Genomic DNA, 24,645 nt, shown 5'->3' on the forward strand with positions numbered 1-24,645 from the left:
TAGGATTTACCACCACAACACAAAAAACAGATTTCTTGTTGTATGTTATAATAACTATCACCAGTCAGCTGCTCATATGAAACCAGTTTGCTTGCTTGAGTCATTCCACCTGTTCACACTGGCTATTTATTTAACCCTCCTATTACTTTCGGAGTCAATTTGACCCCCTTCAATGTTTAACGTCGCCAAATAAATAATTAACATTATTTGTTTTGCTTCATATTTTATGACCTTTGCCAATTTAACGCGGACAACCGGGTAAAATGAACGTGATGATATGTTTTTAATGTCCTGTCTGTACATGCTGTACGCATCGGTGTGTCAATTTGACCCCGGGCTGTATAAACACAAAAGGTCATCCACAGATCAGGCACGAAATCGCCATCTGCAGCATATTATGAACCAATCTACAAAGTAACACCTTTGAACCAGATTGGGTTTGGTGAGGGGTTGCAGATGGTTCCAGGTCCCTCCAGATACGCTGTCAGCCATGTCCGTTACATAAAATCAGCATTTGAGCTCTTCATAACACCACCAATCAAAAAGGGACATACTTGAGATGACAAATCTCGAGGGCAGGCGTTACTACATTGAGTTGCTCATTGTGAGTGTACAAGTCAAAAGGACAAAGCCTTTGGAATGCTGACACTGGAAGGGCAAGATTTCCAGCCACCATGTCTCTAAACACCTTGTCATACGCTTTGATGACAGAGAAACAACTTGCAGCAGTGCGGGATGTTTGGGGCAGGTGGGTTCAGCGGTTATGGTCCAGTGGGTGAATGTCCGGTTGCATTTCGTGGACGCCATCCCTTCATACGACACATTCCCAGCAAACCGGCCAAAAACGGTACCACAATATGGGCAGCACGTGATGCATCCTCTAGCTGGGGCTGGAATATGCAGGTGTAAATCCCCTCAGGAAGCACCTGAAAAACATCTCTGCATAGTCGCCTAACAGGTAATCCTGAAGGTTTAAGGGCTGGTTGTCTGTTTTTTTTTAATTGAATGCGAACAAACAAGCACAAAGTTCCTAATACATAAACTTAGCATTTGAACTGTGATAATTATCTATGTGTATAAAATATGTTAGTAAATGTGAAGGCTACAGGAGGGTTAAATGGATGAAAACCTTGATGTTCTGTGCTATATTGTAATTTTAACAACTTGATGAAAGCCATTAGTTGAACATAAAGGCTAAAAATAATTTATTTAAATTCTGTTAACTACAGCAGACTTTTTGAGATTCAGCCTGGAAATAGACGTGTAAAGGTTGTGTGTCGGTTACCATGGGGACACACTAAAGCCTGTTTATAGTGTACTGTTCTGTTTGCGTTGCACTCAGGTCTTTGTGCTCATTGTGGCTTGAGCAATTGTTATCAAAGATAACACAAAAGCAAGAAGTGGCCTTAAAAGTCTGAGCCTGAGGTCTCGAGTCTGAGTGCTTCTAAATGAACCAGAATCCTTTCAGTGCCAAAGACCACATGAGGGCACACGTTGGCCTATATGGGACTTTGGTGGAGGTGAGTTGCACTTCTACCATGTGCACACTGCACACAGGTGTAATTATGTGCTTTACATTCATTCAAAGTAACCTGAGAGCTGCTGCTGCTGTTTACAGTAAACAGACGGCTCACAGGAGGAAGCACAGTATGCATGTGGGCAGGGGACGTCCAAACCGTCAGCTGGTCTGCTGTCTGATCACCTGAGAAGGACTCTAAATCACGTCATTACTGGCTGCCAGTGGTGGAGTAATGGCAGAGGAAAGGGACCAGCCTGGAGCCTCCTGGAAGGACCTGCCACTACCGGATGAATATCCGGAACCTCACGTGGTCAATGGAAAGGCGCAGGAGGAAATCACCAAACATCAGTCGGTAAAATGCAGCCCCAACCTGCGGCAGATGCTGAAGGCAGCAGAGTGCAGGAGGACAGCTCAGGGTCGGGACAGAGACGGGGCGGACATGTCTGGGACAGGAGAGCTGGTGACTGAAGCTCTGAAGACTGACATGGTGAGCTGCTACATTTCTTGGCTCTGGCTGCACTGTTGGTCGAGCCTGTGAAGATCAAGACGTTTCACACGTGTGAGCACCTGTAGGCGCTGTGAGCAGCAAGCGTGGATCTGCATGTACTTAGGCTGTCAATGGTTTTTCAAGGTGCAGGCCTCTATGAATGTTTGACCACGCATTCACACACACTTAACTTGTGTCGTCTCTTACATAAGGGAGAAGTAATCTGTTTCTTTTAAATTTCACATTCAGCGTGTTGTGAAGAGGATAAAACGGTGTGAAAAAGGGATGGTGCTGCTACTTTTACATCTGATACTGGATGTATGCATGCATCGTTTCAATGCCTTTCCTCTTCTTATACTTTATACCAGGGAGCACTGAGGTTCATTAAAAAAATGGCCCCCCTGTATGCTAGGGATAGTTGGCCTGTACTGTCCTTGTGTTTAAGGCTCTTCTTAACCTCACTTCCTTCATATATATATATATACTGTATATATAAATGTATCCATCAGAAATAAGCTGGAAGCTTCTACCTGTGCTCTGTGACATGTTCGCAGGACTTAGAAATAGAAAAAGGGCGTTTTAGGTCCGTTGTTCTGGTGGCTTGGAATTCAAACTAGTTTTCATCTTTTGATTCAGCAATATATGCTTTAACAAGGAGTTCATATTGTCTGCATCTCGTGCCTGAACAGTAAACGACATTACATGACACACTAAATGACATTTTTTAATTCATTTTTTAAAGTGTTCATCGCTAACTCAAGGCATACTGCTGCATTTGAAAAAGATCTAAGGAAGAAAACATCAAATCTGTTGGTGTGAAGTTAGAACGATGTGAGTGTAGTACATGTACATCACTCTGTTGTTTATTTAATAAATGATCCGGGAGCAAAGTGCACTTTACTGTAAATAAATGGAGTAACACTGAACCAAGCTTTCAACTCTTTCTTCTCTTCATCTCTAAGCTATTTCTCTACATTTCTCTCCGCTGTACAAGCCACAAAGACCCTTTCATTCTCTCTCTTTGTCTTCTTTCCACCCGTCACCTGGGCCTGATGGGGGTGGTGAAGGTGTGTCATAAAGCGTCTCACTGTGAACTCGGTCACCAGTTTAACTGCATCCGCCTGCAGAGAAGCCGTGGTCCGTGTGACTCTCCCAGCATGAGGAAAGTGTACAATTTAGTGAATGTAACTAAAGGCCGGGACCGGGAGCCGGTGCAATCCATCCGCCTCAAGGTACCACGCTGCTCTCTCCTTCTTTTCTAAGTGTCTTTCAGGGAGCCAGTCAGATGTTAATGATGAATGACTATACTAACCCTTATGTCGTGAGTCCTCAAATGCATTGTAATAAATGTTTTAACCACTAAAACCGAGAAATGTTTTGGGTTTTACGGATTAACAAAACATTTCAGACTTTTTTTAGGTAACAAATCAATGGTTTTTGGACACATTTACAAACACACAACCGTGTTGGATTGTAAGAGATTTGTAATCATTAAGTTAACTTTCACATGGCCTCAAGCCACAGCTTAATTTGCATGTTAAAGATTGAGCAGCTGCTTGCGTAAGTGCAAGCTGTGTCTGTCATTTTAACTCTACTTCTGTTAATATAGTCTTTGTTATTAGTTTGTCTGAAATTCAGGATTCTTTCAGATCAGCAAATTTGACGTTCAAACATTTATCAGCTAATCACAGTGAAGTATATTTTATGTCATTAAGATTAAGAAGGAACAATAACAAAGCAAATTTGTTAGACGGGTAATTGATCAAAAGTCAAAGGGCAGCAGAGAGCTGAAAAGCTCCCACAGAGATTCTCGTTATGAATGTTCACCACTTCATGTTTAATGGCTCCTAACGAGTATCTGAGGACGGCTTAACGAGGGATGAGCAGCGTAACGCGATGCCTCGTTTAACCCTGAATGAAAGTGATTGAACCTCAAATGTCACAAGACGTCACGCTAGTGTCAGGACTTCGTATTTACTGTATATAAAGTGTCCAAACCAAATAGCGGCCGTAACATTTTTGATGACAGCTGAGAGCTTGACTTTGTGCGACGTGTCAGATGATATGACGTTGTGTTGTGTTTGTTCCTAATGGAGACGGTGACCTTGGGTCTTTGTGCCATGGTGCCCAAACCTTTGTAACCCTGGATCGTTTCTTTTTTTCTAAACGTGTCTGAAAAAGAGTAAGAGAGATTAAATGGAGGTTTCTTCTGATTTGTGTGATTTGTGTAAACCGCACTGTATGTGTTGACTCTGTGGATCTGCCCTTCATGAACTTGAATAAAGACGTGCTGTGCAGTGTGCGTCACACACATACAGTGGTTTGTAGTTTTATATGCAAATCATTTTTTAAATGCACAGTGGCCAACTCAATGGTCCCATTGAACCTTTGTCCCTAATACGTAAAGCTGTGAATGCACACGTTGGCCTTCTGGAGGCGGGCTGAGCCGAGCGAGGGTGTCTGAAGGGGTTTTTTGAGCCGGACCTTAAGCTCGGGCAGCAGAGTCGGGCAAGCAGGCGGGGGGAGCGGACATGGACAGGAGGGGGTCATGTGGCAGCCGCGTGGCCTTCAAACAGCCACAGTGGACGGTGAGGCAGCAGCAGATTTGGGGGCTTCGAGGGGAAGGGAAGGAGATCTGTGATGGTGACGGGCTGTGAGCGGGGGGGGGGGGGGGGGGGGGTTGTGTGTCATTTTGGTTATCATAACTACATCGGGTATGTTTCGGGTTTGTAGTTGGTGAAAATGTATGTTTTTGACGTGCAGGGAAGTAACGAGTGTACTTTGTGTGTTTTTGTCACTTCTTTTTTTGGGCTACGAAGCAAATCCAGATTACCGACCCGAAGCAAGAACTCAACAAACGCACCTCCAACACGGGACGTCCCGCTTTGTCTTATTCCATCTCACAGTCCTCTACCGATAGCTACGGTTCAGGTACGGAAACATGCAAACACACAACACACATCAACGCTCTCAAGTCTGATCACATGTCTTTTTTAGATAAACTGAGCTGGTTCTGACCCGAGCAGCATGAGAAGCAAAGACCCCAGGGATTAGCCTGTGTGCCTTGATTAAAAGGAAAAGTCTTTGTGAAGAAATAAGTCTTTAAATTGGTCCTAATCGCCTCTGGGAGCCTTTCTAAAACGTCTCATTCACTGCCAGAGTTTTTACAGACTTCAAAAGCTCAAAGATAAAAGAATTTTGAGTCAGAATCCAAATAACAAAACCAGAACCTTTTGACAACTTTCAAGCTTTCCCAAAATATAAATATATATATATATATGGACATTTTTCATACACATTCCCTGTGTGTTGCAGTGGGCAGTGGCAGCTCAGAGGATGAGTCCTCCCCCAGGGACAAGCCTCAGAAGACTCACCAGGGCCTCTCTGACTTCTGCATCAAAAACATCAAACAGGCAGAATTTGGGCGCAGAGAAATAATGATTGCACAGAAAGGTAAAGACAAAGAGTCGTCGGACCACTGTTTAAAGATAATAAAAAAAACACTACATGTAGCACCCTTCCAGCCATGCAACACAAAGAAGCCCATCAATAAAGGCAGCTGAATAGAATCCCAGTCGGATCGCTACCAGAACATCGACCGGTACCCTGCAACCGGCACCCATGTCTCCCAAAATGAACTCTGTCCCTCCTCTGATGCTCAGAAATGCCGGCGTTAATGGTCCTGAGGAAAGGAGCAGGTGGAGAGAAGCCGTTGGCTGGAGCCAAAGTCTTAGGCTGCACACACATCACCGCGCACACAGCGGTCAGTTTAACAAACACACACTCACAATATTGATGTCGATTTTTGAACACACCTTTTTTTAAACTGATGCTGGTTCTTCTTGCAGGTGTTGATTGAGACGCTCTCTGTTTTGGGAGCCCAGTGTCGCTGGGCAGCCTGTAACATCTTCTCCACTCAGAACGCTGTGGCGGCTGCTCTGGCTGAAGGAGGTGAGGTCTCTGCAAGATGGTCCCTCAGAACTGACTCATCACATGTTCTGTCATTACATCACCTGCTCCATATCTCAGGCACACCGGTGTTTGCATGGAAAGGAGAATCCGAAGACGACTTCTGGTGGTGCATCGACCGCTGCGTCGGTGCTGAGACCTGGACGCCCAACATGGTACCGTGGTTCTGTTCGATGAGAGCACAGTCCTCCTCATTCATTTCAAGATTGACTGCAGTTCACCACAGCGAAATTAAGATTAACCTTGACAATTAAAATAAAATCAGCCTGTACAATAAACATACTTGAAAGTACTAATAGAAATACAGTATGTACGGTTATTAGTAAATATGGATTATTCTTTCGGTTTTTCTTGCTTTTCTTTTTGAATTGTTCTTATTTTACCTTATTGATAATGTTTCTTCCTGAATATACAGTAATACATAATAAATACACTGTTTACTTTAAGATTTGTAGATTTTAATGCTTGAGTAACAAATGTAAAATGTAATTTAACACACTAAGCAGAACTAAGGCCTCTGTGCTAAACACACTGGATGGACTTGCATTGGTTCAAATGAGCCTTCCACTACTGCAGATGGAAAGGTTGCATCGATAAAGAGTTTAAACCCCCCCACAGATTCTGGATGATGGCGGCGATCTGACCCATTGGATCCATAACAAGCACCCAAGCCTGTTCAAGAATATCAAAGGCATCGTGGAGGAAAGCGTTACAGGCATCCATCGGTACGCTTCTTACTGCGATGATATTCCTGCAAAGTCCTTCTCCACTTCACACACACGTGTCTCCCACCCCATGTTTCAGCTTGTACCAGATGTCGAAGGCAGGCAGGCTGTCCGTCCCGGCCATCAACGTTAACGACTCGGTGACCAAGCAGAAATTCGACAACCTCTACAGCTGCAAGGAGTCCATACTGGACGGGTAATGAATCCCATTGTGAGCGTCGTGTCGAGCCGTCGCTCCAGAACCGAGCCTGACTGCGTTGATCTCTCCCGTCAGGTTGAAGAGAACCACCGGCGTCATGTTCGGAGGAAAACAGGTGGTGGTGTGCGGATACGGGGAGGTCAGTGAAACAAAGAATATTCCCCGTGCTGCTGAGCACATGTGACGTTTACGCAGCTTTACCAACTTTACCTTTCTGTCTTCCTGCAGGTTGGCAAAGGTTGCTGTGCGGCCCTGAAAGCGTTGGGCACGATTATGTACGTCACAGAAGTGGATCCCATCTGTGCCCTTCAGGCATGGTATGAAGAAGCTTTCATCAGCATAGATGTGAAGTGTTTTAATCTGTCAATGGCAAAAACAGTATGAAATAGTTTTCACTCCTCCTCTTAGCATGGATGGCTTCAGAGTGGTTAGACTGAGTGAAGTGGCCCGGCAGGTAGACCTGGTCATCACTTGCACAGGTAACCGCTGCTATTAAAAAAAAAAAAAAAAAGCATCAACACTGTTGCAGTCTGCTTCATCTGCTTCTCTCTGCAGGCAATAAAAACGTGGTGGGAAGGGAGCATCTGGACAGAATGAAGGATGGCTGCATACTCTGCAACATGGGAAACTCCAGCACCGAGGTTGATTTGGTATGAGGCGTTTGTGTGTTTGTGCATAGCTTTTTGTGTGTGCATGTTCCCCTGTGGATGAAGGTGACTTTGGGTGTTTCCTCTCAGGGGAGCCTGCAGACGGCAGAGCTCAGGTGGGAGCGTGTGAGGCCGCAAGTGGACCACGTTGTTTGGCCGGATGGCAAAAGAATCGTCCTGCTGGCTGAGGTGATGATGCCGTTATCATCGTTGATAGTATTATCATTATTACTACACACCAGCACTGGAAAGTGAAGCGTTTTGACAACCCTGAAGGGGCTCTTGTTGCACTAATGACTGGCTTCCTGCTTCGCTAATGAAGTTAGAAATGCTTATTGGGTTACATCTATTGACCGTTGGGATTGAGTATGTCTTCAAGGTTGACTATATGTTAATATGACCTCATTTCAGGATGCTATTTTTCATAGCAACGTTTCCAGGGCAGTCTTACACTCATGATGATGAATTAAGCTGTTGATGATCTAGGAACAGATTTACTGTCAGGGCGCGGGTGCGGGGGGGCAAGGAGGGAGGACTCAGACGCGGAGTTAATGAAAAAACAAAAGGACTTTAATGGTCAAAAACTCAAAATCAAAATCGCTCCAACCAAAAAAGGGCAGGAAGGAGGCGAAAACAAAACAGACAAAAAACAGGGACGTGGACTTTGAAAACACAAACAGACTTACTTGACACGACACAGAACGTCGACATGTAATGACGCCACACAAGACAAGAGACTCACAGGGCTTAAACACACAAGGGAGGTGCAGGTGATTGAACACAGGTGGAAAGGATCAGGCACGGCAGACAATCACAGGGGAAGACAGGACAAGGCAGGAAGTGAAGTTACCCAGGGACACAAGAGACATTGAACTACAAAATAAAACAAGAACCCAAACCGTGACATTTACCTGATCATGGAGACGGAGACGGACAGAGGGATACTTGAGGAGAATTCTATATAATAATTTGACATTATAAAATTCACAGTTTGTCATTGTGTCTTTTTTTATTTTGACACAGGGTCGTTTGCTGAACCTGAGCTGCTCCACGGTCCCCTCATTCGTCCTCTCCATCACCGCCACAACGCAGGTATTATGAGATGTATTTTATGTGTTATTCCAAAACATATGAGAGAGGAAGTGTCTGTCAAACGGAGGCTGGTGGTCGTCACCTGTCACCTGTCACTGTTGTTTGTCAGGCTCTGGCTCTCATTGAGCTGTACAGCGCTCCAGAAGGACGATACAAACAGGACGTCTACCTGCTGCCAAAGAAGATGGGCAAGTCCTCTTTTTGAATATCAGTTATTATACAAGTTTTTACCTTTCTTGCTTCCCACAAACAGCATCACTCAGACATGAAAAATATTCCCTTCATCTAATTTCAGATGAATATGTTGCAAGCCTTCACCTGCCGACGTTTGACGCTCACCTGTCGGAGGTGACTGATGAACAGGCCAAGTACCTGGGCATCAGCAAACATGGACCCTTCAAACCCAACTACTACAGGTGAGGGCCTGTGCACTGTCATCACAGAAAATCAACACCCAATGGCTTTTTATGACAGAAATCTATTTATTTTCTTTTTTTTAAACAGGTATTAACTTTTCGGCGGACTCTACAAAGTAAAAAGCACGGACACTCAGTCTTACCCAGACTCAAAAAGAGCTTGCGCAGAGTATTTGTCCTTGTTTTTACGTTTTTCCTGTTCTTAAATGTTCACAATGTAATCATGGTGAATTTGGAATTAAAGCTAAAATAGTTATAATAGCTATTCTTCTGCATGAAATGATAACAAGATGTACAATTGTAGCAGTAATATACTGTATATTTAACCAATAACATGTGATCACCTTTCAGTATATTATTAGTAATCTTTGTCAACTAAACATCTAAACTTCATATAAACAAAGCATGTAATTATCTAACAACAGTGAATACAGTTGAAAAACTGTACTTGATAATCAACTAATTGCTATTTGAGATGTAAATCCCAGATATTAGGATGATTGCCTGTAGACGCAGTGTGTTTGATATCTGATGGATTGTGATGGACCATAAAAACAAGATATTTATATTGATTTCTAAATGTTAGTTGAAGTGAAGCATGCACAATTATTATAATTAAAATAACATATTTGCTTTTTTCCCCTGGAAGATGTCCTCAATTTGTACCTGCATGAAAGTATTTAACTTGGTTTAATACTGTTGTATGATGCACTGAACTAACTAATAACTTACTGTTTGACCACCAGGGGGCGTAAGAACACTTTTGTCTTTGAGTGACACTCAATGACCGTAATTATTTCTACTTGATGAAAAGCGTTTTGTCAAACACAATAAAATTGTAGAACAGTTTTACCTGTATATATCGGATGTTATATGAGATTTCACATAAATCTGAATATAGTTCATTGTAACTAAATAAGTATAATTAACATGCTAAAATTTCATGGCTCATAAAGATAATCGTAATTCTGCGACCATGAACAAGGACGGGAAACAGACACTGATAAATTATTTTGCCTTTTCTCACAAATCCAATTCACACAGAATTGTGGATCAAAATATTTTAAAAAGAGGCCAAAGGTCAAGTTGTTTGCACCCTCACATTTCACCGAACTCCTTGAGCGGACGCTTGAAGAGAGACACGAGGTAGAATGGGGACGTGTCTCTATCAATTACACCTGTGTTTAAACCTGCAATGTCAAAATGGTTGCAATGACAAGGGCCTGTGTGGAGGTCTACTCTGTTATGCATGTCCAACATTGTACTGATACGTATTGAACTGGGCAAACATTTGTTGATTAGACGAATGATCTAATTACCATAGAATCTCTACATGTAGTTCACACTGTGTTTCCTGCTTTTTTGCTGCGACTGAGCTTTTATTTTTATAATAGATCCTCTTGTACTTACTGTTAATTGCTAAATTCCGGGTAGATACTCTGAATAAATTTGTTTTCCAAGTAAATCCAACCTGTCATTTGACAACCACTATATGTTTTCCCATCTGTCTCTGATCGTGAAGTCCTATAAATACCCAGAGTCCCTGGATTACTGTAATCTAGTCTCCCAGTGTTTGTGTGTGAGAGGCTGAAGATCCTGGTTGACCTGTGTTTCAGGAGAGCAACGCCGGGGAGGGGGGGCCGTAACCAGGGTCTCCTCCTCTTCCTGCATTGCATTCATTCACCTCAAATGTCTCATTCCCTAATGCCTGTTTCTAGTAAGTCAATCAAAGTTTGCACCTCCTTTTGGCCAGTCTATAGTCCCTTTTCTGAAAGGTGTCCCATGTGGTTTGTACTATGTGCTCATCTCCTATGGGCTGAATAAAGTGCCACTCACTACCAGGTTGTGATTTTTGCAACACGTCTTTAATAAAACAGAAGCAAGGAACACGGTACAAAAGAAGAGTGGAAGAGACGATTAAACAACCATTAGGCTGAGCGACAAATGAGGAGATCCACTGACTTCCACACCCATTTAATCTAATGACGCCACTCATTCCCCTTTATTACCAGTATCTCCAAAGCCAAAGGAAGTGTGCTTGTGTGTGTGCTTGTGTGTGTGTGTGTGCATATGTGTGTGTGTGTGCATATGTGTGTGTGTAATGCGATGCATGTGAGAATAACAGATGGTGTGTGCAGCCTATATGTTGTTGAACCTTTGTGCTTAGTTTAAGAACGGTTTTAGCAACCAGGAAGTTGTGCATCAGGCTTTTGTGTGTGTGTGTGTGTGTGTGTGTGTTTGTGTTTCCTTACCTCCTCACTGTTAGGGATTCTTCCTAAAGAGCTTTGACGTCTTCCCTGTATCAATACATGGTACTAATCACTGGTACCAGCTGTCAGCGTGTCGGCCTCCCTCCTTCCTCTGCGTGCGTCAGCTGGCCCACTTAACCTCACATCCTCTGCAGGCGGCCATAATGGACTTTCCCAGCATTGATATGAAACATGATGAACGTTTATCGGACATTAATCAAACGACCAACATGGACACTGTACCACCGGTAGTATCAATGAGTATCAATGGCTGATGGCCCAATAGTTCAAATAATCCAATGTTCATACCTTCAGTACTTTCAAGATGACACTTTGGTGTCATGATCAGCAAAGTGTGGCCTAGATGACCCTGAAGCAACTACAGTATATAGCTTCATTTTGAGGGAGATAAGAGGCAGGACAAGATTATTCACAATCCAACTGGACATGTGATGAATTTCTGTATGCGGCCTTTGACCTTTGAACCCCCCACGGTTCCTTACGACGCTCAACAATCATTCATAAAGCACCCTTTGACTGTAATAAACACTAAATTATAGCATTGACCTATTCACACCCACTCACGCAGCCCTATAAGATGCCACTTGCTCATCAGGGTCTAAATGAAATATTCCTACTGGTGGCATAACAATGACCTCCCCTAAAGCTCCCTGACCCCGTGACCTTTGTAACTACAATGATAATTACTTGCACCCAACTACTAAACATTAAGTAATCCTGGGGTGGGGGGGGGGTTTAAGCTCTCGGTCAGTTGTTGGCAAGTCTAGAACCACCGGATCCTTCCAGCCCACCAGAGTGAGTTCTACCATTGCCAAACACTGTGGGAGAGTGCAGTCGACACGGCGACCCGATCTGAGTGACAAGTGGGTTTATGGTTACACAGGACGGCGTCTCAGAGGGGGGGCACGGGCCTCCGTGATGACCAGGGACATCTTAGAGGGGCGGGGCATCCTCTCGGCGTCTGGCCCTCCTCTCACCGCGACATTCGCAAACAGCCGAGTGTCTGTCTGGTCCTATATTGGCACCACACATGTTTGCTCAAACAGCAAGAGACAAAGCAAAAATGTGCTAGTGCCAAAACGGGCCGAGAAGATGAGAAATGAGTGGACCTTCTGGTTTTACATTGGAAGCAGATGGGGGTTTGAAAGCAGGCACTGTGGTTCTGTCTCTACTCTGTTTATGGCCCTATGGTAATTCACTGATAGTGTGCTGCGACAGTGAATTCTACCAGTGCCATACACAGAACAGGAGATGTGGTCCCACATTACGTGTGCTGCATACATATAGCCGTCTTATAACTTCTATATAACTATATAACGCCATCTTTTGCATGAGATCTCCCCATGAAGAAGTCATTCTGAAATATTAGAATGGCCTGCATACACACGTGATGGACAGTAAACCCGGCCCTGTGCCCCCCGCCCAGCGTGCAGGTTGACAGGTCTGCAGTCCGGTGGTCGGTCACTCAGTTTCTTCATGAAAATGTGTACAGAAATGAGCTTGCATCAATCTTTCAGAAAGTCATCATATGATTATTGTTAGCTGTTGGAACATTTCAGGCCTCCGTGCCCCTACTGATCCCCACTGGTGCTGCTGGGGGAGCAGGTCTGCCTCTGAGATTGATTCTGGCTGTAGGGAATGATGTTCTAAGTGATTTTTGAGATGCTCCAAATGGGTCCCAAAGCAGGGCTCATCTTCCCGTTTCCGGGAGGGATCAATAGAGTAAAAAGCTTGAGGGGAGGGTGTGGAAGGAGGGTGAGGGGGGGGGGGGGGGGGGGGCAGAGAGACAGAGATAGAAAGTAAACACCAGGAGTTGCTGCGTTTATTTGCGCCTCAGATGTTAATTTCTCTCTTAAAGTCCCAAAGAACATTATTACCCACATTGAGTACAACAATGACATTTTCCTTTTATAATTGAGGTCAATAAACCTCTTTGTTTACAGAATTAAATCTTTACATTATGAAATGTGGAGTTAAATGAAGCTCTCTAACAGAGTTTTAATGATCATCGGAGCAGCTAAAGATACATAAACAACATAAATACCTTAATCCACACATACTAAACACATCTGACGATTATTTAAATTAAACAATGAGGATCATGGTGATAAGTGTAATGTAGTCTAATAAAGTCTTACCTTACAAAAAGGATCCCTCAATTTCCACACAACTACGTTTTAGTCATGAAAGAACAAGAAGAGAACCTTTCCGAAAAGCATGAGCCAGAGGAGAGCTAACTTACTTCTTCAGTCCAGCGGTCCACAGTGAACTCTCCACGTCTCTGTCCCCGCACAGCTTGTTTGGGCTGTAGGGCAGGGGATTTTAGCAGACAGGTAATTAGTTGCTAAGCATCTTAACCCACTGGCGGTACAGTAATCCACGCCGCCCTCCTCTAGCTCCTTCTGCTGCCTCTGAAGTAGGCCTACGGCGCATCCCCCCTGCGCCTTTACGCACGGCATGCGCACTGCAGTGGGGGTGATCACCATGTTTATTGGAAATTACATTTTGCCAGAATTAGTTTGCTACGATCACAACAAAATCGGAATCATTGTCATATAAAATGAAAACCCCAAAGTTAAGACCAAAGCGGCAACACCAACTTTGAAATAAGGAAAACGGACGCAAAAGGATGTCAATTAACTTCATTCTTCATTCGGGCTGCATATAGATGCAAAGCAGACATCCACTCACCATGTTTCATAATGATCCACACAGCAGACCTACCGGCATCCGGCGGGTGGGGCACCTTGCTCCGCTCCGTCTCATCCCAGCACGCGCATTCAAAGTTGCTCCTGGCCTCCTCTGCTCCTGGTTATATACGGGCACCCAAAGGTGCCTGCGGGGCTCATGTGCCGGCTGTCGGTGATCATTAGACAGATTGCAGGTGGAAAAAGAGGCATCATCCTTTCAGCTGAGGTGAATCCGTCCGAGTGGCACAGGGCGGGTTTGGGTTACGGCGCTTTTCACAGTTGACGCTGAAATCCACCCGTGCCTCCTTTGTCCTCTCCATACATTATGAAGGAGGCGTCTCATCGTCCTCCTGTGCGCAACGCGCCAGCTGCTCGCCAAATAACTTCACTCATCGTGAAGTTTATATTCACAAAACATGAAATTAAATGGATGCCTCTGTTTTTATTCCTGAAACGAATCACTACTCACCTTTCTGGAGTATTCGTTGTTCTGTCAAAGAAACGTCACACATAAGTACAATACATTATGGGTACACCTTGGGATGCATATTTCACGATGTTTGGTAAGAGAATTTCACATATTTTTCTTCGGCTCATCTGAGCTATCGGGAATATAATACAATAGTCAAAGGCTTACTAGTCGTTGCCCTTGATGTTGATGTTGAAACAAGAAACTAAACTCAGAGAGAGACCGTGTGGCCACTCAGCAATGAATATTTCATAAGATCATTATGAGCTGAAGAGCGTCCTGCTCCCGGACGGTCACCTTTCATTCGTTTACGTAATAATAGACAGTTAAAACCACTTTTTCATTAAATGACTTCAGTTGGGTTACTCACCGTAAGCATTTCTTTGTATTTTTGTATCATCAGCAACTTTCTATTGATTTCTATCAGAAATAAGCTTCCATACTATCCACATAATTTTAACCTTTAACTTTTTAAGTACTAATTCAAGTACACTTGTTTATGCGAAAACAAACTATTGAGTTGTTCTATTCAAGTCATAATAAAAGCCAACATGCACCAAACTCAAGCAGATCAAAAATCAATTGAGTCAAATGTACTTTTTTCATTGTGACGTGTCAAAAGGCTCATCCACTGAAATGGACAGTCTTACATGCACAAGACATATGTAGTAATAATTAATAGTTTACACCGATAGTGATTAAATAAATAATATGGATAATGTAGAGAAAGGGAGTTGATTAATTTTTTAAACATAAACAAACACACAAAAAGAAGAAGTTATTATTAAACTTTAGTCCGTGACGGTGAGACTGCCACCTGGTGGACAGATACCTGACATTACGTTAAATCATCAGCTTCAACAAATCAAACAAATGTTAAGGATAAATAGTTGTTTCTTATGTTAACCCCTGAAATAAAAATCGAACAAACAAAATCAAAATAATTGTTTATATATTTTGTAGATGTTTATTTATTTTTTTCAAGTTACAAGGGAAGCACATTTATTAATTTTTTTGCTTTTCAAAGAAATCAGGGTTATTTCCACTTGTTTCCTGGAGATTGGGCTTAAAAGACAAAAATAAAAACATTCAAACACATTAGAGCCATCAAATATATGGGTCTCATTAATAAAAAAAAGAAAAGCTAAATACACTGATTAGCCAGGCTGGACAGTGGTTGTTTTTTTGCTGAAAATGACAATTGTGGGATGATGTAGTCCCAAGACCTACACCAACGTACACGTGTGGTTGTTGAGGCTCTTTGGCGCCATGGTAACTGGGCCAATAAAGTCGGTCGGCAAAAGATTGTGACATGCTTGTTTTACCAACCTATGCTACATCCCAAATGATGGTGAACCCTCTGACAAGAAACCATGAAAGTGACCCTGATATTATTTGAAAAATATATTAAGGGCTTATCAATCAAATCGACTGATTACAATCCATTTCTTTCCAGTAGAAATAGTCAATTTTCCTGGTGACAAAATACAATTCAGATTTTGGTTCCCTTCCAGAAACGAATCAAATGGATCTGCAATGCAATGAATGCATGTAACAAACATGTATCAAGCTTTAAGCCTGCTTTAAAACACATACCACTGTACCATCATGAAACTTAACAACTGGGTAAACTGTCCACTGAAGAAGAAATCTGTTACTCCATTTAAGTTTACTCCAAGACTCCAAGTAGGGTTTGACACAGAAAGGAACATCTTCTCACTTAAACGTAAAACGGTTTATCCCAATTCCAGTTTTTTGGGGGATAAATGAAACTAAGCCCGTGGATCCGTAAGATTTTGGTCCCACTATTTTGGAAAACAGGCCATCAACAGCAAGAAAAGACATAAATGAGAATGATGAAGGGCTGAAACAAAAAGCACTTCTGACTCAACAGCGTAAATTATCTTTGATGCGTTTGCATAAGAAGGGGGTGCAGGTGGAGCAGGGGTGCAACATGTCATTTAAAGAGTCCTCCCACAGACAAAGATGTATTAACCCTCCTCATCGTTACAGGACAATTAGTGAGGAAACTACTGTGTTATATAAGCATCAAACAATACATAATGATAGGATTCACCACCCGCAAAAAAAAAAACAACTAACTATTCCTACGCAAGTCAAACACCTATTATAGTTCAACACAAGCAATAGGCAAAGTTATTAAGTTCAATTATTCAACAAGAACCTGGTTAATCTCCACCGAAGCCGCCCGGCCTGCAGAGGCCCTGCACGCAGGCGTCCTCCCCGTTTCTACAGCTCCACTAAGCGCTACACAACTTTACTTCGGTGCCATGCCATAATATACAGAGGTACTCAGAGAGTGACAAACACTTTCCTAAAACGGAGAGGAGGTGGAGATGTGAGTTTGAGAAACGAGGCATCGGGGGTGTGAGCCTTGTCTCGGGATTTCTGCTCAGGGTTCAATACGACACCGATTTTCAATTCACAACATGAGTCTCCCTGGATTACATTCATGCACAGGCACGCACACTTACACACCTAGTCACACGCATGCGGTGGTGTTGTCGTGGTTGGATGCGTTGGTTGCGTGAGCAGGTCTGCACACGGAGGGCAGTCCTGTCCCAGAGGACATCTGCAGCCACAGCAGTCTGTACACGAGGGGAACGCGCTATGGCGCGCGGCCTTTTGCTCATTCGACGCGAGTATTGTAATGGCAAGTCCTTGGGAGACGGGTGTAAAAAAAAAAGATGTACGCTGACACTTCAACACAAATGGGAATCCGCGGTCTTCTTTCAAGGAGATGCCCGATGAAGTGTTGAATAAATACAAGAAGAAGAAAAAAAAACTATGTATGTCAGTCCTCCTCCATCATCCTGCATTGGTCTCGCTGCTCAGTTTGGACATGCATGGTCAAAGCCTTAAATGATGCCACCAAAGATCGTGGAAATGAATGACGCACTCCTTTCTGATCGAAACAGGCTATTGGGGCAAAGAGGAGGGCCGATGGGCAGGTGGTCTTGGATGCCTAAGTAAGGGTTAATATTCTGCAATATCATACTGCAAATCCTTGTATAGCAATAAAAATCCTTGTGTTGCTGTAAAAAAGTGTCTTGTTTAAATATGAATATAGCACTGAGTTTCTGCTCTTTAGGAAATGACTGTCTGTTGTGAGCTGAAAGGAACCGGATCGCCCCCTTCACTACAACTCCATGTCCTGAGCCTCGTCCTCCGAAAAGTCTGACATGGAGCTCTCGGAAGAGGAGTCGCCCCCTCTCTCCTCCTGTTCCTTTAGAGCCTCCTCTGTGGCGTACTTCTGGATATACTCTGAAAAAGACACACATGGGAGACATGGATGAGCAACCCTCTGCAACTGCTGTCATTGAAATACTTCTCTTCATCTTTTATGTCTGTATAAAAAAAATCTGAAAATCAAGCTATAAGTTTTTACAGTTTCCACATCATTTTACAACATTCCAATAACTTCATCTCTTTGAGAAGGTGAGAATTATCACCTTACTCCTTAAAATACATACATATTGAGAAAAACAGGGATATCCTACACTGATCCTATTCGTGTTTTTTATGTATATCTGCCTCTTAAATCAACTCTGTCATTTTTCCGTGTGTTACTCTTGTGCGCTACCTTGGATCTTTTGTTTGTAATCCTCGGGTCGGTGCAGGTACATGGCAGCTGCGTCCCCATTCAGAGGGTCGATGGGGTTTGGGTAGGCGAGCAGCTGAGGGAGGAACGACTCAAAGATGTTGGTGAGGTCTGAGGGATACGGGGAGAAAGATTGGTCAGCACAGAGAACAACAAAGCCACAGAGATACCAGGGAGCCTGATGAGATGTTCCATCGTGTGTGTAGTTACAACACGATCCACTAGAGGTCTCTGCTGCAATGAAATGAAAACAGCAGGATGGATGGATCGTATTCTGCTCACAATAATTGAACTTTTTAGGGCACAAAAGTAATTTAACATAATTGACTTAAAGATTTATTCTCACTATACAGTGTATTCTGTAAAGAAACCTGTTAACATCCATCACAAAAAAGGCATTTTGAGTGAAGGCTGCGCGCAGTTTTGACAGCGCCACACACACTTAGAAAGTAAAAAATACATCAGGAGTTAATATCATTTTGTGGCATTTTACCAGTTTGTGTGTCTGATTAAAATTGTGTCAGACAACGTTCAATATAGTGATGTTATGTTTGTTTTTTTAAAAACCACAACAAAATGATAACTGTTGCTATTTAAGAAGAAGGCTACTGACTTTCATAGGGTCAGCTGTTCAATCGGTTATTATCTTTAACCCCTTAATTACATCGGTGTCACACCCTGACAAATCAACAAATATCTGTCAGACATTTGACGCGTATGTGAAAACGAGTTATTGCTCGTTGCTGTTGATAAATCTCTTCGCCATTTCTTGCAACTTCAAAACACAGATGGTCACAATTATAAAACCAAATGCCATTTGTTTAAATGTTGATAGGACTCATAAGTTGATTAAGTGATCGAAGACCAGAGACTCAAATGTAAAACCAGGAGAACTGAACACAAGATCATAGGTTCATGTTCAGGTTGTAGTGAGAAAAGTCCCCCCCAGGAGGGTTTTCCTCACTTTCTGTTCAGAGGCCCCTCAGCCCTGTGCTCAGCACATGACCTCAATACAAGCAGCAGTTATCACTAAGGTGTAAGCTGATTAAACCGAAATGCTCTGTCCAGAGCTGCACTGTCGAGGCTGCTTGTTTTGTGTGTTTCTTTATTGGCCGTTACTGTCAGCTCCCAACGAGAGCCGAGGATGTGTGGCCTACCGTAAAGAGCTGTCCATGTCTGGTTGATGACATCTAAACACACGGTTCCTGACCTGAAAAACACAAAACAATGTGAGTAAAGCAAGTCAAGAAAAAAAAAAATGATTCATTTCTTATATGCCAAAGAGGATGTGCTTCAGGAAACAATATTTACAATTCTTGGCATGTGGCTCTATGGTTGTTACCATAAGAAAACATACATGGTTGATAAGTATATAAAGCTATACTTCAATCACTACAGTAGGCATACTTACGCTTCATCGATGTTGGGATGAAAGATTTTATTCATGAATCCTGCGTACAAAGAAAAAGTAGATTTAATTGTTGTAAATCAATATTTAACATGGAATACTCAAGGCTTCACCACGAAACTTGCAGGAATATGCCATACCTATTGAGGGGGATTTGAAGGGATATTTATCTGGTAGGTCAACTCGGACCTTCCAGACACCTCCCTCGTACGATGCTGGACAAACGCATGGATATACACACTGAGGTTAAACACATTGACAAAGTATCACAGGGTCCCATACAACAGTTAAAAATGAACGTTTTACTTTGAAAAAGCCACACTGACTCAATGCTGGTACACCAGTAAAATGTCTATGAGAGGAACAATAAATGAAACCATTACTTACTTTCAGGAGGTCCGTGAAACTTCACAACAAATTCATTGAGTCCACTGAGGATGGTGACCTCATGCTTACTTTCAATGCTGATGTTTAGTTAAAGAAAAGACTCAATGAAAACAACAGGAGAGGCAGAGAAGTCGAACACATGTTCCACAAAAATGTAACAAACCAGCTGCTGGATTTATATTTTAGGGTCAAACGCAACATCTCTCTCTCTCTCTCTCTCTCTCTCTCTCTCTGAACTAGGACAGGCTAAAGTCAAACAGAGGATCAATACCATGAGCGAGGACGGTGAGCAGAGCAGTCGGAAAACCGTCAGGCCTTCAACCACCTTTAAAGCAAGCAGGGCGGATGGGAGTGTTCATGTTTTGCTGGCAACTACAGCTGGAGGAGATGGGAGGTGACTTGGGTGGGGCGACAATGTCATAATCACAGCGTGTGGTAACAGAGAAAGGCATGAGAATGAGACATAAAAGGTTGGTCCCATTCAGTCTGTGTGAGAAAAAACCACAAAAGACACTAGTGAAGTGTAAATTATCCTGTAATAAATAATTGTGTTACCTCTATCTCAACAATCGAACCGAGGAAACACTTGTCTGCTAATTTAACCAAACCGCTGGAGCCCAAATAACATTTATAGACAGCTTATCAGGAGGCAAAATACCTACATACCGGAGCAACGGTTTCAAATGCTGTCACTCCCTAAAAAAAGGTTCACCACCCACATCAGAAAGAAAACAGGGTAGCTCAGTGTGATCAGGCATTTGGTCTTAAAAAATGACACAGAATGACATAGACTTTGCTTAACCCCTCGATGACTTCCAAAAGATTGCTTAGATTACTCATCCATACTTAATAATGACAGCAATAAAACCAAACTAGCCCAATTACTGCCGAAACCATAATCTTTGTATTTTCCCTCGTTTGCATATTTTTATAGACATGACTATTAATGATCATGCCTGGCTGTTGTAGAATCTTGCCATGTTATTATCACCATGGGACCCTGCATTCATATTCTCTTATGTACATGAATCAACTAAAAAGTTTGGCTGTGTATAAAAATACCTGCACCTGAGCATTTTACCCAGAAGAATCAGACACGTATTAAGAGAGGGTTAACGACAGGGTTATTATAGTGAGCTAAAGATATGTTAAACGACCAGATACTGATATTTAAATATTAGGAATAGAATGAAGTGATATGTCATAAATAAGTCAACACTGATCCAATCTGATCAATTCCTCTAAATTAAATGTTTGGCAGCATTCCTTGATACATTCTATTCATTAACTGTCAATGATTGCGTCAAAAATGTTTTAATGGAAAACTCAAACTTTCTAAACAAAATGTGTTCACATAAAAGAATAAAAAAAGTACATTTTTTTGTAACTACGCATAATAACATGTTGTTGCGTAAGTACAATATATAGCACCGCCCTGCCATGAACTGGATTTTCCAAGGCCCGGCCCGGCCCTGCACAGCGCCCGTACCGCACGCTTGTTTTTCCTCGATCAGCTGTGTGTTAAACCCCGCCCTCTACCATGTTCCGGATGGTAACAGGCTGACCAATGAGAGCGCAGCATCTAGCTGCAGGACAAAAACAAAACAATTCGCCTCACGCTGCCAGAAATCCGTTCACGCAAACTTTAAGCAAAAACTGCAAATAAAAATAAATGATAACAAAACTGTGGTAAAACAGAGCTGAGAAAAATGTTTGTATATATACACACACACACACACACACACACACACACACACATACATACACAAATTAATTCGCACATTTCCTTCCGCTTTTGGTATCGTTCAAATGTAATCTAAATATAATTAGTCTGTATATTCTTTAATCGAGAACATGTGATTAACATGAGACGCGTAGAGTGTCCAAAACGTAAACTGACGTGAGCTTGGTTGTTTATCTGCAATTAGCAAGATATGTTTCTATTGGGGCAGCATTAGAAAGCACACAACAAGTTTAAACATGGTCACTGTACCCACTAACGATAATCAACGGTAATGTGATTAGTTAACATTATCTGTTGACTTTGCCATTAGTCAAAGATCGTCTCTGTTACGTTGCATCGGCGCTGTTGGTTCTCTCTTGGCGATAGCAGGCTAACAGCTAGCTACATTTACGTTAACGTTACTAAAATCACGGTAAAATAAACGTGTCTCTCCAAAGAAGCCTTTCCTAAATGTAAAGTCGTTTTAGCTTGTCATTCGCATTGCGTTGTCAGCCCGACTACACCACAAAATGTTGGCTGACAAGCGTAAGTTATCGCTTCCAAGCTAAAGCTAACAACGTTGAATGCTAACACGGAGTTTTCAGCCGACGTTGTATTGCGACATTTTTCGTGGCGAATTCTAGACTGATACAAACCAAAACAGCGTCGCTACTTTGTTAGCAAGCTAATGTTAGCTAACATGCGAATGAGTTCACAAAAATAACGCTAGTGCAATTTAGCTTCCTGGCTATTGCGCTAACTTAACAGCGAGCTAGCTAACGTCCAACGAACGGCAGGCTCGAGCGTTAAGACACAGAACTACCCATTAACACCGAAGTGATTAACGCTAACATTAATACACACTTCGAACAATATATCAATAACACCGCGACAGCCACACGAGACAGCTGGTCACCACCTTACAGCAGCCATCGGGAACATATGCGACATTTAATCAACAATTATTTAAAACAATCCTGTTTGGTCTTTTTGGCTTGTTGTTTATGTTCAGAAAAGGATACAGTTTCACCACGTCGGTATCCATTCGCCTCTTGCCCGGACTTGGAGACGACATCTTCGTATTCCTTTCCGGATGATCTAAAAATACTGCGACGGGAAGGCCACCTCAACCTTTCAGCTCGAAAATACCTACAAGCCCTCTGGACTGTATCAACAACCTTTCCACAATGTCCACAAACAAGATCCTAGCTGCAACATCGCCCACTTGATCTCCTGACCAGCTCTACCTAGTTGTGTCCTGTCCCGAAGACTCTCTATCTCCCTCTCTCTCTCTAGTTCTCGTTCTCTCTCTCTCTCTCTCTCTCTCTCTCTCTAGTTCTCTCTCTCTCTCTCTCTAGTTCTCTCTCTCTCTCTCTCTCTCTCTCTCTCTCTCTAGTTCTCGTTCTCTCCCTCTCTCTCTCTCTCTCTCTCTCTCTCTCTCTCTCTCTCTCTCTCTAGTTCTCGTTCTCTCCCTCTCTCTCTCTCTCTCTCTAGCTCTGTATCTAGGTCTCTCGGTCTCTCTCTCTCTCTTCCAATGACATCAACCCACAGAGACCAGAGTGGGGGTAGGAGGGGCTCAGGTATAGAAATACACTTCACGGAGCAGCACGACTACACTATAAGCGTGTTATTTATGACAGCAATTAAAACTGCGTTTATCCTTCTCTTGAAGATGGAAGTTTGAATATATTATCGTTTCGGATTCGTTTATTAAATGAGGCTGATCAAATACTACTCAAAGATCCTAAGTCAAATAGAAATGCGAGTCTTTCTATCATTCTAAAGTCTGTGATGAAATTAAGCGTTTGAGGCTGAATGCAAGAATGATAGAAAGTTTAATACGAACATTTGAGTATTTACCTTTTGATACCACACTTTATAATGGTAAGTATCCGTTAATTAGACATACACAACATGTCCAGTAGGTTATATTCTACAAGGTCACATGATGATACCAATTGTCTAATATGACAGAGGCTCATTGCAATGCATCCTGTACTCATCAAGTTAATAATGTTCAGTTTTCTTAATGGTTTGTACTTTATGGTTAGCTTGAGACAAGATAGTTTATGCTGGTTCTATATTGCTTTATTGTAACAGCATTTCTAACATTTAGTCTTGCCGCATTGTTATTTGCAATTAAATGTGTCCCCCACATCTGGTGCATCAATAAAAGCAACAAAACCCAGTGCCACTTTACTTTGAAATCTAAATCATTGACCAAATCTCCACATCCTATGAAAAAAGAAATAGATCTAAAATGTACAGTTAGTAAATGACTTAATCACAAGAAAATAAAGTGGAATTGATCCAAATGAGATGAAGTCAAATCAAGCCCATATTTGTGAGCTTGCTTGTTGCTTGCTTAATATTTCATGTTTTGTATTGTATACTGTTCATTCACATTGTTATGATATTCTGGTCTATATGGAACTGTATTAAACACATCTTAGAGTAGGATAACCTCTTAACCTAGTTTTAAGTCTTAAAAGTACACATAGGCAGTAAGTTATAAATCCATTATCTTAATTAATCATTTGCTGTAATATATTTTCATTGGACTACTTGCAAATAAAATACATTCAACTTAATGGTTGGCCAGCAGTGATCTCAGGTCATCTAAAATCCTTTCCCACATATTTGTGTTTGAAAGGAGCAATGCTATAGCAGCTAAAATCCTGCCTGTAGATGTAAACACTCAAGATGTGAAAAACACTGACGATGAGGGGAAAACAAGCACATTCGGCAGGATAAGTATGTCACATAAGCCTTGAAAAATTTCACATGAGGAAAGACAGTTGTCAGGTGGTCGTAGGATGACCTCCTGGGGTCACAAGACTCCGCTTCTTATACAATGAGAACAGCTAGTGAAACCTCTTTTTGCTTTGCTAATGTTATTTGCTGTGTTTCTGTGGAAAGTCAATTAATGACCCTTTCTTAGGTTCAAGTCTAATCCATGATTAATGACAGAAGTTGTTTATTGGCTTTAAATGTTTCCAGGTAAATACAAAATAACATGTTT

General features: G+C 42.2%; 2 protein-coding genes across 5 annotated transcripts; one reads left to right on the forward strand and one right to left on the reverse strand.

Annotated features, from left to right (window-relative positions):
• Positions 1 to 1,747: 1,747 nt before the first annotated feature.
• LOC119196097 (S-adenosylhomocysteine hydrolase-like protein 1) lies at positions 1,748 to 10,342 on the forward strand. Of its 4 annotated transcripts, none has more exons than XM_037451521.2 (17): positions 1,748 to 2,006; positions 4,826 to 4,937; positions 5,322 to 5,459; positions 5,669 to 5,769; positions 5,855 to 5,957; positions 6,036 to 6,130; positions 6,594 to 6,700; positions 6,780 to 6,896; positions 6,975 to 7,038; positions 7,128 to 7,216; positions 7,308 to 7,378; positions 7,455 to 7,549; positions 7,637 to 7,735; positions 8,570 to 8,638; positions 8,748 to 8,826; positions 8,934 to 9,054; positions 9,143 to 10,342. In XM_037451521.2, the coding sequence occupies exons 1-17, from the start codon at positions 1,752 to 1,754 to the stop codon at positions 9,147 to 9,149; spliced, it is 1,722 nt and encodes a 573-aa protein (XP_037307418.2). In that variant the 5' UTR covers positions 1,748 to 1,751; the 3' UTR covers positions 9,150 to 10,342. The 4 variants fall into 4 exon arrangements, with proteins under 4 accessions (XP_037307418.2, XP_037307419.2, XP_037307420.2 ...); XM_037451523.2 differs by lacking the exon at positions 1,748 to 2,006 and adding an exon at positions 2,931 to 3,238; XM_037451522.2 differs by lacking the exon at positions 9,143 to 10,342 and having other exon boundaries at positions 8,934 to 9,058.
• Positions 10,343 to 15,580: 5,238 nt separating this feature from the next.
• LOC119195988 (ubiquitin-conjugating enzyme E2 H-like) lies at positions 15,581 to 22,930 on the reverse strand. The gene is made up of 7 exons (XM_037451345.2): positions 22,646 to 22,930; positions 19,901 to 19,977; positions 19,654 to 19,728; positions 19,517 to 19,556; positions 19,263 to 19,315; positions 18,088 to 18,216; positions 15,581 to 17,768 (listed from the first exon to the last, which is right to left on the reverse strand). Exons 1-7 carry the CDS (start codon positions 22,696 to 22,698, stop codon positions 17,644 to 17,646), a joined length of 552 nt encoding a protein of 183 aa, XP_037307242.1. The 5' UTR covers positions 22,699 to 22,930; the 3' UTR covers positions 15,581 to 17,643.
• Positions 22,931 to 24,645: the final 1,715 nt, after the last annotated feature.

The sequence above is a fragment of the Pungitius pungitius genome, chromosome 6, assembly GCF_949316345.1.
Source record: "Pungitius pungitius chromosome 6, fPunPun2.1, whole genome shotgun sequence".
In the NCBI taxonomy this organism is placed as follows: domain Eukaryota; kingdom Metazoa; phylum Chordata; class Actinopteri; order Perciformes; family Gasterosteidae; genus Pungitius; species Pungitius pungitius.

Bases quoted from the DNA above. Each gene is read 5' to 3' on its own strand.
- LOC119196097 (XM_037451521.2), top strand. From the start codon at position 1,752: ATGGCAGAGGAAAGGGACCAGCCTGGAGCCTCCTGGAAGGACCTGCCA. The intron at 5,770-5,854 runs GTCAGTTTAACA...TTCTTCTTGCAG, and splicing joins ACATCACCGCGCACACAGCG to GTGTTGATTGAGACGCTCTC. The intron at 7,039-7,127 runs GTCAGTGAAACA...GTCTTCCTGCAG, and splicing joins TGGTGTGCGGATACGGGGAG to GTTGGCAAAGGTTGCTGTGC.
- LOC119195988 (XM_037451345.2), bottom strand. From the start codon at position 22,698: ATGTCGTCTCCAAGTCCGGGCAAGAGGCGAATGGATACCGACGTGGTG. The intron at 19,978-22,645 runs GTATCCTTTTCT...ACTAAACATCAG, and splicing joins GATACCGACGTGGTGAAACT to CATTGAAAGTAAGCATGAGG. The intron at 19,316-19,516 runs GTAAGTATGCCT...TGTGTTTTTCAG, and splicing joins CATCCCAACATCGATGAAGC to GTCAGGAACCGTGTGTTTAG.